The sequence below is a fragment of the Euprymna scolopes genome, chromosome 41 (genome assembly GCF_053919585.1).
Source record: "Euprymna scolopes isolate OS-2025 chromosome 41, ASM5391958v1, whole genome shotgun sequence".
Taxonomy (NCBI): domain Eukaryota; kingdom Metazoa; phylum Mollusca; class Cephalopoda; order Sepiida; family Sepiolidae; genus Euprymna; species Euprymna scolopes.
Genome location: NC_136522.1, coordinates 21,239,445 through 21,255,528, shown reverse-complemented (window position 1 = coordinate 21,255,528; position 16,084 = coordinate 21,239,445). Strand labels below are relative to the sequence as shown.

Below are 16,084 nucleotides of genomic sequence, written 5' to 3'. Positions count from 1 at the left end.
CACATCAAATGTCAATTGCACATTGGTCATGACGATACAAAATAACTTTCTTCAAAAAGTTTTATCATTTCCATTGATTTCGATGTACCATTGCCCAAGATCATCCTTGATCGATTTATTCAAAATCTTTCTCAGCCTGTCGATTGATTTCACAGATGTGTGCACATCTGTTTATCCAACCCGGACTTCAGCAACTCCATACTACCATAGGTGGTTACAATGCATAAAAGACTCCAGTCTGAGCACCTTCAGCCTCAAAAGCAGGGAGTCTGAACTAAATTTCTTCTGTTGGACCAAATAGATTTGAGGCACCCCAAAATAAGCAACGGTCAAAAAGACACATTTTGTTATGACAGATTGCTTTTTTTATGATTTAGAACAAATAAAGTATGAATACAATTTAGATTTGTGTAACATTTTAAAAAAAAAAAAAAAAAAAAAAAAAAAATTATTTTTAAAGAAAAACTGGATCAAATAGATTTGAGGCACCCCAAAATAAGCAATAACCAAAATGGCACATTTTATCTTAATAGGTTTTTCTTTTTCTTTTTTGACTACCGTTTTTATCACTTATGCTCATCTAACAAAACAAAAGTGGCTCACAGTCATAGTATGTAACCTTGTTTCCAAGATGATATTTTAAATAGTCGTCTGATTTCTTTGGTTGTCTCTTAACTAAGCATTTCCCTATTGACGGTTTGCCGTCTGTTTATGCATTGCACTGAACATACAATGCACATGTTTACAGATGGACAAGCCGTGAGTCAAGAGACATGCAAAAGTAAACAGTACCCCCCCCATTATTATCCTTCAATTAAGACAGCTACACATTAAATTAACGAGGAATTACTTTATTTTTACAAAACGTGGATTTTGTTTGTTTTAATTAAACTCGCTTTGTTCCGACTTAAGCAATCCGACCCAAGCCGAATGGGTGACTCAACAGGTTTTTTTTTTTTTTTTTTTCTTCAATATCTATTATTAGAGATGTGGTATCTTTAGCCAAAACTATACTATTAGTTCTATTAATTGTACTAGTGTGCTATCTTTTAATACTCAGTTCATATGATAGTGTAGTATCTGTTCTGTTGCCACATGATCATACTCTTACGCATGGTAATATAGTGTTAGCTTTGTTGTTACGATAGCATCCTCCAAGGTATCTCTTCTTGGGAGGGTGTATATTCATTTGTCATGAGGGCAAAAATATGCATATAATGGAATCATTTTGTTGTTGTTAGTAATCATAATTATACAAAGCTTAAGTTTCCAAAGGTTATAAAAAAAAATTTAAAAAACACTTCCAAAATTCCATTAAATGTTTCCAAAAAACATTTCCATTAAACATTTCACCATAAAATAAACATTGATATCTGATTAAAAAAATTAAATGTAACATAATTTTCAAAATTTCAGAAGCGACACCCAACATTAATTGGCAGAACCAGTAGAAATAGGGAAGGATTCCCTGCTCTTATTTTAAAAAAGAAATTTTTTTTAAACAATTTAAAAAAAAAAAAAAAAAAAAAAAAGAGCCCCAGGTAGATTAGAGGTTGTTACGAACCTTGTTCTTATCGGACTCAAATATTAAATGGTTCGCTTCGGCCTTAGAATGATCGTAATCAGATGGTAGGAGCCAATCTTTCACCTCGTCGTGGTCCATGAGGCCATCAGAATTTTTGTCTCTATAGCTTGAGAACTGCTCACGTTCACCTTTAACCCAATCAGGTTCCGCTTCGCCCTCGGTATCCCCTCGCCACATGTCACCTAAAAAGGGGGCAAAGTTAAACAATACGTTCAAAAGAAAGACGTGACAAGTTGGGTAAACTGCTCAAGAAAACTTCAAAGATAACGTTTTAGTAATTGTAATGGTTTTCAGGAGAGGGATGGGTGGGACCGAAATACCGTAAGCAGAAATGCTTACATAAATTAGTCGACAAAAAAGCGACTCCCTCAAATAAAATTTTTTTTAAAAAGTCAAGAGTTAAGGTTTCTTTTAGTAAATTGTCCTGGAAGATTTTTTGAATTAGCATTCAACAGTTAAGTGACGTTAAATATAAGGTAGAATGTACTGGAAAAACTCTAAGGTCTTCAAAAACAAGTAAAATTACTTTTAATAATAACAAAACTCATACATAATGGATAATATATATTATAAATGAATGTCATTCAGCCTAATGCCCTACACTTGCCACACATTTCTGTAAACGGATCACAAATGATTGCATCACATTTTTCAAAATCTTTGGAGTTATTCTTAAACTTTCTTCTTCAATAAGTGACTTTAATTGATCAATTGTTTGTGGTTTTCTTCTAATTTTCTTGAAATTTTCAAAAGGTGCCATAATTCTAATGCATTATTGTGTTGAATACATGAAGATGGTGTAAAAAAAATTTTTTTTTTAAATGATGCAATAATAATTTTATTTCTTTAGTGTATTAGTTTTTTTATCAGAAATATTTGATGCTATTAAAAAACAAAAAAATAATTGACTCTTTGAAAACTCTGTAGATTCAATGAAATCTTTACAATGCCCGTAAAAAAAAATTTAGAGAACAAAGAAATTTCTTCTCTTTATACAACAAAGGTTATCCGAAAGAAAATATGAAGTGCCTCCAAAATTTTATATTAAGTCGAAAGGTCATCTAAATACTGCAAAGGAGTCAAGCTATGTACAATTCATAGAAATTCTTAAGTTACGCGTCATAACTTTTCTATTTAAAAAAGTTTAAAGTAATCTTTATATAACAATTCTTTTCTGGGGTTCACCTTGAACAAGGTCGTTTTTTGACGATGATTAAATTGTCTGGGAAATAAAGATTTTATTAGCTGGATCAAGAAGTGATCAATAAGTAGTTGCTTTCTAAATGAAACACCATGGTCTTTGTTTCAATCTATGCCCCCCCCCTCAAACTTTCAACAAAAAAAAAAAAAAAAAAAAAAAGCACTCCTCTCTCTACAACCACTATCAACAATTTCCAACACTCTTTATCTGTGCCTAAATCTAAATGCAAATTCCATGAACAAAGCTTCTTTGCTAGAACTGCCCACTCGTGGAACTATTGTCGACCTGCTTTCCAGTGGACTACAACATAGTTATTTTTAAGTCCAATGAAGACAAGTATTTGTTGAGCCCTTCCCCACAAATCAACTATGTAATTTTTACCACTAATGATCACTAATGTTGTCTTGCTGACCACCTTATATCCATTATCCTTGAGTAGCCTTTGGGCCTTAATAAATTACGAGTCCCTTGTAAAAAAAAAAAAAAAAAAAAAATCTGACAATTATAATACAGTCATCCATTTCTTTTATTCAATGGATGATTGTTGGTTGGTTGTTTTACAGCATATCAACCCTTTTCAGGTTATTTAATGCAGAATTCAGTTATTTTGAAGTTTTTAATAGAATATATTTGACTTTTTTTTTTTCAAGTAAGTTTCTATTTAACCCATAGTCGGGACCCTAACAGGTACTACCACTCCGGCTCAGAGTGGACCTGGGAGCAATGGCAATTAAGGGGTGGCTCCACACTCCCCAAAGTCCACAAGCTGGGGCCTCACCATCGGATATAGTTCAAGGTCATATCCAGGACCGAAAAAGTAGGAGATAAAATAGGCGTATCATCTACACGGACACATTTTTATAGAATTTAAAATGTTCCCAGTCTCAATTCTAACAAATTCTGACGAAAACTCCTAATCGTCAAATAACCCTTTACTTCTGTTCCTCGATTTCTGTTAATCTTATTTCTACAGATGTCAAATTTGACCTATGAAATCTTTGACAAACAATTTCAGCTGATTATGTCTTTGAATGGATTCATAATGTCTGACACTATTCACATAGCGAGTAAATAAAAATTTTACTTGCACTCAGACTCCGACAGGGCAGCAAATGGAGGACCTGCAAAAACTCAAAAGTCGACTTGTGAGACTTCAACTTTGACAGATGGAGGAACCAAGGGTTACAGATCTTCAACGAACACCAGTTATCGCAAGAGAGTTTACTCATTTGTATTGTAATGGCTATCACTCTGGTCAGGTTGTGCAATTTTCCTTCCAAGCAAATACCATTACAATTCACAGATTCTGAGCTAGATCACACAATATGGTTAACCATAGTTGGAGATGAACTACTTATGAGCCTGATAAGTTCTGCTAGGTTATCTCTGACTATTACTACCTATGTCTTTAATTTTCCACAAGAAAGTTTGCACCAACCAGGTAGAGAAGTGTGTGTGAGGAGCTAGAATGATCTTTTAGTCTTTCGGCACAGAGCTGCATACCTGAACTGTTTGAAATAACGTTGGAAAAGAACAAACAGTAAGGGTTCAGCAATTCAGTCATTAATGATAAGTTGATAAGTTGGTACCTGGCCATATGTAGGCACAACAGAAACTGGCCAGAATTTAGCAACAAGCTAATCACTAAGTGAACCGGAAAATTCATTTGATAATATAACAACTAAATTGTCATTGCTGAGTCAGCAAAAACACCTCATTTGCAGGCACCAGACATGGTGTTTTGACCAATGTAGGCAGACAATTTGTTATTCGTATCAGCTCCACTATGCATTTTCTGTCGACATCTATTGTTGCATAAAGAGAATAAATTTGTTTATTCTTTGAAACTTTTATGGGTGGAAAATTTTGAATTTTGTTTTATTTAAATTCCAACATTATTAAAATATATATATATATATATATATATATTAGTAAAATCAGATTTCATGTTTTATAAGCGTTTAGAGAATTAAAATTGACAGTTTCAAATGAAAACATTAGTTGAGCAATTAATTTATTTAAAAAGAAAATTTTTTTTTTTAAATAAATTTCGTTTCTACATAAACATTTTGATATTTCTGAAGAGAATAATGCTTGGATCTTTTTAGTTCCAGAATTTCTACCACTTCTGCCATGTTTCTAAATCACAAGAAAATAAACAATGTTAACATATAAAGTTATGCCAGATCTTCAAAGTCAGGCCCAAACCGCATTTAAGCTGACAAATCAAAATTCTGATGAGCCAATTTTTATTTGTTATTGTTGTACCATGTTATTAATATAATAACATACTTTAATTTATTTTTAACATTAACCTGGCCCAGACAACTGATAATATGAAACATTTTCAACTAATCAATTAAGAAAAACTAAAAACTAAAATATTTGATTGAATAAAATAAGATCCGCTCTCTTTCAACTAAAAGTTTTTTTTTTTTTCTGTACAAATTAAAAAAAAAAAAAAAAAAAAAAAAAAAAAATGTACAAACAAAAATTTAAAAACAACTTCACTGCATCCCAGACAACACTGGTAGGTATAGCTTATGTAGTAATAAGTTGAATGGCCACAATAAAATAGAATTTCAAATCGAAGAGTTCCTCAGTCTAGGATGAAAGAAAACAGCATTTGTCTAGCCATTCAACATTGTCACCATCATTGTCGTCTGTATACGACCCAAACTATGGATTGTTATTTTGTTTGTCTCCTGTGTTCGTGCACACAGGACGACCTCATAAATCCATAACAGGTGAAAGACATTAGGAGATAGTGCATGACGTCAAATATTGAACTACCAAAAAAGGTATCATCTATTCAAACAGAACAGAGATGACCTGTAACCCAAGAGAACAGTGATGAACACACTAATAGAGGGTCTAGATATTAGAAAACTATGTACTTAGAAATACTGGAAAATATCCCCAAAACATGGTTTAATTTGTTTGGATTGCACACACCAATGTTGCTCGGGATCAAACGAAGATAGCTATCATGTACGATTATCCTATGCTTGTAACACCATATTAATTCCTGCGTTTTACTGCCCCCCTATTCCAGTTCCTGATATTGCGAGTTTTATGATAGATATATGATATATGAATTAAAAATTAAAAAAAAAAAAAAAAGACCAAATTACTCAACATTGTGGGATTTTCAAGAAAAAAAAAAAAAAAAAGTAAAAATGTGCCGTTTTTAGCTTTTTTCTTGAAAGTCCAAAATAGTGGCTGAAATGCTGAGTTATTGAGTCTTTCATTCCCCTTAAATTCATACTATTAAATTTTATCCTTTTATTATCAAATATATAAATAAATGAACCGACAATTTATATTGACTGCCTGTATACGGTCATAAAAAAAAGAAAAAAAAAAAAAAAGCTAATTGCAAAAATATGAAATCTGATATTAAACTTGGTTTTAAAAGAAAAAGGTGTCAATGAGGGGGAAAAAATAAAAAAAGAAATTAAAATAAGTTTTCAATATTTCCTCAATGAAAGAAATTTCACTTTTCTTCCATCTGATTCCAGAATTTGAAGTTTCAAGGGCCAAAAATCTATCTGTAAACCTTTAAAAGGTTACTGAGCAGTTCCTCATCTTGCCATGTCTTTAGAAAGACATCAAGTACACACCTGATCCGCATCAGACGTTCTTATAAGGTGATTCGTTTCCGTATCAATATGATCAATCTCTTCCGGTATTATCCATTCCTTCACCTCATCTCTATCCAGGTAGCCATCATTATTTTTATCCCGAAAATTGTGGAACTGCTCCTTTTCTTCGTTGACCCAATCAGGATCTTCCTCGTCTTCCTCGTCGTCATCATCGTTTCCATAAATATCAGCTAGGGACGCAAAATCAGGGCAACGGTTAATGAGAGACCAGCATGCAACAGGAGTTATTTTCTCCAGAGTTTGACACTCAACCGTGAAAAAAAACGTGGCAGAGAAGACAGAAGAAAACAAAAGAAAAACATAGCAAAAGAATCAGAGCGAGAGCGAGAGAGATACAGGAAGAAAGAATACAAAGCAGGGGGAGGGAGGGGGGTTAGATAATTTTCCAAACTAAAAATGGAATTCAGCACTAATATGTATATAGACTTGACGTTTTGCCAGTTTTAATAAGCAAAAATTATAGCGTGTTGATTTAGAATGAGTGCTTTATGTCAAATTAATGGCTTGAAGTAAATTTTTGCTCATTCTTTGCATTAAATATTAATCTAAATATTAATTTACATGTCTGTACGTCTAGCGCCACAAAATAAATAAAATAATCATCGCAAACATCAAGAAACAAATTACCTCCCTTTCCAGTAGCTCTTTATCAGTTAAAAATTAAAACCATTTCCTCTCCATAAAATTTAAAAAAAAAAAAAAAAAAAAAAAAAAAAAAAAATGGCTGTTGTTTTATGATTTTAAATTGGCTTCTTTTTTTTTTTTTTTTATATCATTCAACCACTACCGTGGTTGAATATATGCTTAAGTCCGAAATTGAATGAATCGAGACACATTCAAACCCCCACCACTAATTCCGTTCGCAAACAAATTTCAAACAAGTTATATAGTTGGATAGAACACCTCATTAGCTACATTTTGAAAAAAGAATTTCGAAAATTGGTTCAGTAGAAAAAAAGTTACAACAAAATATCTGGATTCACAAACAGGAGAGTAAGTACATAAGTGACTAACGCTTTTTTTTATTTTGCATAACTTTTTTTGTATATAATTTTTTACTGCGATTTTGCCAATATGACATGTTAGCGTAACGGTTAGAGTACCGGGGGTTGGTGGAAAGATTAGGTTCAATCCCGTGTATCGTTTTTTTTTAATAATTAAAAAACCGAACTTTTTTTTTAATAACTAATTTTTTTTAACTCTCCTTATGATTTTATAGCAAAAAATGGTGAATTTATCGATTAAAAATATTAGTGAATTCTATGATATACATATTCTTTGAATGAACTCAATTTTTTCGTTATCACATTTGATGAAAAATGTAGTCCCATTTTGGCAATGCGTCTGACCAATGATGCTTTTGAACCCGCGACCAGCACTGCGATGTCATCAGCAGCAGCCTGGGCATAAATATTCCTATTTTTAAACTCCTTTAAAAGAGGATTCAGCATACAATTCCATAGTAAAGGTGATAAAATCCCACTTTGGGGGCTTCATTTAACTACTTCCCTTTTAACAGTTGCCCTCAGTAGTTCTACTTGAACTGTTCTGTGCCTCACCATATACTCAATCCATCGGATGAGTACTGGTGGCACATTGAGTTCTCGTAGCGACTTGAACATACTACTGAAGGGTATGTTGTCAAAAGCTCCAACGATATCTAAAAAGACACAGAGTGCCATCTTCTTTTTTGTTAGTTTACACTCTATACAGATCACAAATTCATGAACCGCAGTCTCGGTAGAGACCCTGGCTCGGAATTACTGTGATTGAATGATAAATATTGCATAAATGTGTGTTTGAGAGCTAATTTTTTTTGACAATCATTAATAAATATTATAAATTTATATATTAATACAATAGCAATGCCTGGAAAAATCATGGATTATATGGAAAAATGCGCGCATGAAAAGTAATATTCTTAAGATTTTATTAAACCTGGAAAAGTAAAGGACAAGAAATTCAACCTGGAAAAGTAAAGGACAAGAAATTCAACCTGGAAAAGTAAAGAACAAGATATTCTAGTAAAGTAAAAAATAAGAATTTTTTAGACTTAAAATATTGCAGCTAAAAATAAAATTTGAATATTGATAAATATTTTATTTATTATTTGCATATGTTGTTGTTTATTGTTGAGTTAGAAAGAATTAAATGATCCTAATTATGATATAATAAAATTATTAATTGTTATGTAAATTATAAAATTATTAATTCCATCTACTAACTAACTAACTAACTAATGAATTAATTTTATTCAAACAATTTTCACTACATAAATATATGCAAATAATAAGGGGGAAATAAGTTCAATCCAGCGACTGACACCCTTTCTAACTCAACAATAAACAACAACATATGCAAATAATAAATAAAATATTTATCAATATTCAAATTTTATTTTTAGCTGCAATATTTTAAGTCTAAAATCTAAAAAATTCTTATTTTTTACTTTACTAGAATATCTTGTTCTTTACTTTTCAAGGTTGAATTTCTTGTACTTTACTTTTCCAGGTTTAATAAAATCTTAAGAATATTACTTTTCATGCGCACATTTTTCCATATAATATATAATTAAAAAAAAAAAAAAAAAAAAAAGTTAGTCTTAAGACTAAGTTTTTTTTTTTAATTAGTTTTTTTTAATAAAAAAAATGTGCAAGTGAACTGACATCTGTTCCTTTATAATTTATATAAATTATTCAAATAAAATTTAAAAAAAAAAAAAAAAGTGTTGAATTTTCATAGAAAAATCAATTTAAATTTTTTTAAATCAATTTTTTTTAGCTTTAAAAGATTAAAGAATTTTAGTTTTAAAATTTTCAACTACTATGGAATTTCCACAGGTTCTGCTAATCCCTATTATTGTGCATGGAACAGATATAACACCTAGTACACTTCACCTTATCATAAAGGTCTGAACAAAATTTCAGCTAGATCTGCCCAGTAGTTTCTGAGAAAAAGTGAAATGGATGGACAGATAGACTTGGAGACATGATATAGATATATTAACTGGCTACACCGATGAGTGCATAAGCATGAAGCACTAGTATCTGTAGGTATAAATCTAATTTATATTTATTTAAAATTATATTATAAGCTCCTTTCAACTAGGATCGAGCCTCTTTAAGAGTTATAATAAGCTGCCAGCCTTAGCATGAAGCAACGTTCTGGCGTTTGTCATTGAACATTATCTTATTAGATTTTTTGTACTTGTCCATCTGCCTTGACATTAAAGAACGTCACTCACTTTATAAATTACTCCGTTGGAATCCGTTGAGATGAGTAATTTGTATATTTATTTGTTTGTAATTTGTATATTTGTTTGTTTGTAATTTGTATATTTGTTTGTTTGTAATTTGTATATTTGTTTGTTTGTAATTTGTATATTTGTTTGTTTGTAATTTGTATATTTGTTTGTTTGTAATTTGTATATTTGTTTGTTTGTAATTTGTATATTTGTTTGTTTGTAATTTGTATATTTGTTTGTTTGTAATTTGTATATTTGTTTGTTTGTAATTTGTATATTTGTTTGTTTGTAATTTGTATATTTGTTTGTTTGTAATTTGTATATTTATTTGTTTGTAATTTGTATATTTATTTATTTGTAATTTGTATATTTGTTTGTTTGTAATTTGTATATTTATTTGTAATTTGTATATTTATTTGTTTGTAATTTGTATATTTATTTGTAATTTGTATATTTATTTATTTGTAATTTGTATATTTATTTATTTGTAATTTGTATATTTATTTATTTGTAATTTGTATATTTATTTGTAATTTGTATATTTATTTGTTTGCTGACCGTTATCCTCATCTTCATAGTTATTTCACCATGTTTCGACCAACTATCCCTCTGGCCTTCATCACGTGGTTAACAGCAACGGGATAGGAATGCTGAATCTCTTAACTGCATTATCGGTAATTACTGTCTTTTATATTTGTTGTCTCCCCACGTTTTTGGCCAACTAATCCTCTAGCCTGCTTTCTTCAAGCAACGCTCACCTGGAACCATAGAGATTCAATGTATGCACTACAACTATCAAGATGAGGACAACAGTCCGCAAATAAATAAACTCACGTTCCTGTGATAATTCCTGGTGACCTCAGGGTTGAATACCAGATTGTCAATGATGACTGTGACTGGGTTTGAAGAATTCCACTGGCAATAATTATCACTTCCTACACTGATGATTGCATAAGCATGAAACGCTAGTGTCTGTACATCAAAATATTAAATATTTATAAAAATACACACTAAGTATGTGCTTATGTTTATTTTAATATGTACAAAATTTATTCCTAAGCTAATTAACTGATTATGAATTTTGGAACACATTCACTAGATGTATGGGTCATAAAGTGGCAGTTAGGGTTAGTTTAATTTAGATTTATATAAAACTAGTGGAGGTTGCCCGGGTGTGGAGAGGTTTTATGGTAAGGAGCCCTAAAAAAATGTTTCAAACTAACAAGAAAAAAATTTAACCAACCCCTTAAAAATATGAAAATAGCAGTGAGTACTTGTGCGAAAAAAAAAAAAAAAAAAAAATGTAAGTAGGCAGACAAGCTCAAACCTGTAATGCTAAGAGGAAAAAGTGAAAAAAATATGAACGGTTTAGTTGCCGCGCCCACTGCGACAAACAACGACGGTGACGTTCAAAATAAGGCTAGTCATTGCCAAGCATATGACTTTGCAAAAACGTTGACGAAAAAAAACAAAAAAAAAAAAAACGTCCTAGTTGAGATTAAAAACCTGAATGCTTTTAGGCAATATTTTGGATATTTGTCGATTGGGAGACTGAGCTTTCAAACAATACCAATTTTGTCAGTGTTGCCCACATGTGTTGAAAGTTTAAGCGAGACATACAAACATACACTAACAGGTGTTTGAGATTTATATTATAGACAGAAGGTGGCAAAGTGAGGTTGAAAGCCTTGTGAAAATTTTTTATTAATCTTAAAAAAATTTTTAATATACATTAGACATCAATAAATATTTCAAATTTCAGTTTCTTTGGAATAAAGGAGGTATAATATACACAAACTCTCCTTTTAAAATTCAAATATTTCAGATTTGCATTAAATCTGATCCATAGTCATTAGACATGAATTAAGCAAAGTTTCCTGAATTTCAATTTTTTCTTAAGACCCTTTAAGCCTTAAATTTAAAAAATTTTCTAGAATCAAAATCGCGTAATAGATTTTGATCAAAATTTGAATAAGGATTCTAAACATAAGGTTTAGTAGTATTTTATTTCGATTCTAATATAAAAGGACATAAGAGTGGGGCAAAGCTTGTCGGAATTCATTTTGTATTTCTGACGTGCTTGAAAGAATGATAATCCTGATGTATTAAAATACAATATATGGTAGCAATGAATGAAACCTAATCACCAGGCAATCTCAATTTCAGGCTGATATATAATAATTTGTGACTCATCCCTATGCAAATATCCATTCTGGGATTTCACATTCAGGTGTTTATTAGCGACATTGTTCACGTCTGCAGCTGACTTTTGGAAAAGATTAATGTTTGCAGATGATATTGACTCAATTCTTTTATTTTCGATAATCCACCAGGTTTGTTTTTTTCCAGCCAGGTGCATGTCTGTCAAGTATGCTTGTTCTCGTCAAGTAACATTTTCGGTACATCTAGCTTGGATATTTAACAATCTTACCAGTCTTGGGATTAAATATTCTTGTATAATATGAAGATGATTAGAAAAAAAAACTTTCAAAAACTTTTTAATTCTCTTTACTTTTTATTTATTTAAATTCCATATTAAGAAAAGAGTCTATCAGGCATTTGTGTGCTATGTGATGCAGAAAAGTGAATTCAGACTAATAAGGATTGAGGACATGTGTTGCATGGAGAGAAATGATATGATGGCTGTGTAATGTAAATCTTAACTTGGCTATAATGACCGTGGCGGAGATTAAATCTGGATAGAATAGAGTACAAAGTTGGAAACTTCATTGGTTTGGTTAGATTGAAACAATGGAGGAGTGTGCTTTGATTAGTAAATATAAACTTGCTAGTGGGTAGGGAAAGGTATTTAAAAAAAAAAAAAAAGAAACACACACAGGAAGAAGAGTTAAGGATAGATTTGGGAGAAAGAGGGATAAATAAAAACCCAATAAAAATTGTCAACTCGTAATAGATAAGGTATATGAATGATATGGTATGATATGTATTATGCTGTCGCCCCGCCATTTTCAGCTCCATGTGTATAAGATTCAGAACAAATATTTATGGATAGAGTATAAACTCAACTCATAGGAACTAATAATTTCATTTTGGCTTTCCAATTCAATTTTTTTTTCTCCTTTTAAACATTTATAGGAACTTCTTAGACCAACAGATGCAAGTTTCCTACCAGAATAGAATTGAGCCCAAAATTACTTTATGCAATTTATTTTGTTCCAAAGGTGGCACAGAACTAAGGGTAGTAGCTTGTGTTGGTTTTCTGATAAGACGTTCCAGTAAACTTCTCAAAAGAAGAAAAAAAAAAAAAAATATTGTAATACTAAAAAGTTCAGTTCTCAATTTGGATGTTATTCTTACATTTTGGCCAACATAACCTCCGACCATCTTTAGGTGTATTAGAAATTTGTATGGAATTTGAAGAAAAAAAAAAAAAATTATTTAATCCATTGAGGCAATTTGTTCTCGTTCCATCAGTCATAACCAGGTAGAAGTCTTAATTCATAATTGTATTACTAGTATTATCTGTACTGAGAGTTGAACCTTCAACCTCCAGAAAATTGTCACTTTGAAATGATCATTACTTAGCATTTCATGGGTCTGAAATGTGAGAATAACATTCAACATAAGTAGTCCGAAGAATCCAAATAAAAATTTTTCAATTCTCGTCTCAAAGATTTCAAAGCATAATCTGTCCAGATCCGAGAAAAACAGATAAATTTATTATCTGGTATGTATTTAGTATGATATGTATGTGCATGTATGCATTCATATATTTTTACTTCTCTCTCTCTCTCTCACACACACACACACACACACACACACACACACACACACACACACACACACAAGGAAAAACGGATGAGAGTAATATCCAATTTCTATTAGGGTTTTTTTTAGACAAAATATTTCCAATAACTTTAAATTTATTTCAAAACATTTTAGCAACTTCCTATTTGGCGAGAGTAATAAATCAATTCGTATGCTTTCAAATTGCGTCTCCATTTTGAAAATCATCCAATTATTTACATGAGAATTTATGTATAGATAGGTAATGCGAGAAACAGCCATTATGATTTGAATCAAAATGGCACAAGATGAAAGAGACTGGATACAAAATGGAAGTGGGTGGAATCCATGAACACTGGAGGAGGTGGAGTAAGAGGAGGGGGAACAAAATGAAATTCAAATTCAGAAAAACATGCAAACAATAACACTTTTTTTTTAAGCATTCTGACAATGAACTGCAGCCATTAATATCGTGAAATGTATCTAAAATATCTATACTAAGACTGAGATAGAGAGATTGGGATATACACAGAAATAAACCAATTTGATTAAAAAAAAAAAAACACTAAAAAATCTGTGCTTGTCCTTCCTATATTCAAAAACAAAAGTAAAGAAAAGTGTATACTGTACATATCCATGACAGAAAGAAAATATTCCAAAAATCATGTAAATTAATAGTTTTATTTTTAAATAAGAAAATAAAATTTTATGGCTAACTGAGGAGTGACTGTCTCGTGACACCATTTTGAAGACAGTCTCCAAAATTTTCAAATTTTGGAAATTTTTTTTTGTAATTCTTTATAAAAAAAAAAAAAAAAAAAAAAAAGACAAAGTTTATTTTTCGAGCCATTACTATATTATACACGTCTGAATTTTGAAGCAAAAGATGCTCATTCGGAATTCCTACCATATTAAAAAACAGAAATAAGCATCTGCATCATGACAGAAAGAAAATATTATTCACCAAAAATCACGTAAATTTTTTTTTAAGAAAAACTTTGAGTGATAATCTCACATTAAAAACATTCAAGAAACAAGGGAGACAATTCAAACTCTTAAAATGGGAAGAATGGCACAGAAAAAACTATTTTCTTTATAGAAAGAAAATTACTTTGATCAATTTACGTAATTTTAGGTATACAATATTTTCTTTTAGGCACAGGTACATAAACCTATTTTTCTTTCGTTTTGTTTTTGTAGTGAGTTGGAGGCTGGACAAGCACTGAAGCAAAATATTAAAAAGCCAAACAAAATTTAGTTACTTAACTAGATGGAAAAACTAAAAAGAAATCTAGATTGTAAATATTTAGACATGTTAAAACAAAAACTTACCAATATATTCTTCAAGGCTGACTTTGCCATCTTTATCTTTGTCAATATCTTCCATTGTTTCCTACAAAACAATACAAAAGAGTTAACCTAGTTTCAAATTATACACCAAGTAATCAACCCATTCATGGATATATGCTTATCTCCATTTAAACAATCTTGCTCACCAGTATAATTTTTTTTTAAAAGAAATTAAAGTGAAATACATTTTCTTGTAAAGAAAATGGTGCCAGAGTAGAAAAAAATGGCTAGTTAAAATCAAATATTGGTCTGTCAAATTGAAAGTTACTGTTCTTTGTAGACTTATATTTAGCCCAAACATGATACATTGCTCCTGAGAATTGGAGACCAGATTTATAGAGGTATCCTAATTGGATAGTTGTGCTGGGAGATGTTTGTTCACATTTCATTTAAATTTCTGCATGTTGGTACTATCAGGAAAACAAGAAGGAGAGAGGGAATACCAAATGCAAGCTGTTTGAGTAAAATATTAGAGTAAAAAGCTTTCTAGCATCTGGAGAAGGGGTGCAATTTTGCTGATTGTCATGGTTGGTTGTTTTACGGCATATCAACCTTTTTCAGATTATTTAATGCTGAATCTAGTGATTTTGAGGAAAGATTTTTTAATAGAGTATATTTGTTTTTTTTAAGTCGGATTCTATTTAACCGATAGTTGGGACCCTAACAGGTACTACCACTCGAGTCAGAGTGGACCTGGGAGCAATGGTAATTAAAGGTTGGCTCCACACTCCAAGGCCCGCAAGCTGGGGCCTCACCATCGGATATAGTTTTAGGTCATATCCAGGATCGCTGATTATCATGGTTGAGGTATTTATGTTAAGGAGGTATAAGTGCAACAAATTCGACAGCACGTTTCATTTGACTACTAGTAGAACGAGCATGGCTATATAGCATTGCAATCATTGTATAACAGAGCGTATGGGCGCCTGTAAGAGAATCAGCAGCAGACGAAAGATAGCTGGCTAGTGAAAATATTAGCAGCAGCAGCTGTTAAAGTATGTATGCAAATTAGAAAGTGTGTGCGAGCTTGCGTCACAAGAAAAGGAGAGAAAAATACTCCACGTGGTTGCCAAGAGAAGCAAAATGTTGCTGGGGAAAATGGACATGTAAATATGAGGGATGGCTAGTGCCAGTGTGAAGTGGTAGCGACAGGCTTAAAAAGCATGCGTGTGCAAAACGACTTTGGAAATAATGAAATTCGTTTAGAAGGAACCATGAATAAATGCATTCATTTGCTCTTTAAAAAAAATGTTGAGTCGGATTTTTATTTCTTTTCTATTTATGTTTTATTT

At 31.3% G+C, this 16,084-nt stretch overlaps 1 protein-coding gene across 7 annotated transcripts in view; it reads right to left on the bottom strand.

The window, feature by feature from the left end:
* Positions 1 to 16,084, bottom strand: part of LOC145266402 (calumenin-like) — a 51,841-nt gene that overhangs the window by 3,586 nt on the left and 32,171 nt on the right. For 4 of the 7 annotated variants that reach the window (XM_080122050.1, XM_080122051.1, XM_080122049.1 and 1 more), the window contains 2 exons: positions 14,775 to 14,835; positions 6,410 to 6,621 (listed from right to left, as the gene is read on the bottom strand). In XM_080122050.1, coding sequence (XP_079978176.1) covers positions 6,410 to 6,621; positions 14,775 to 14,835 — 273 coding nt within the window. Of the gene's footprint in view, positions 1 to 1,564; positions 1,768 to 6,409; positions 6,622 to 14,774; positions 14,836 to 16,084 lie in introns of all 7 variants that reach the window. The other 3 variants (XM_080122054.1, XM_080122055.1, XM_080122053.1) reach the window with 1 other exon arrangement.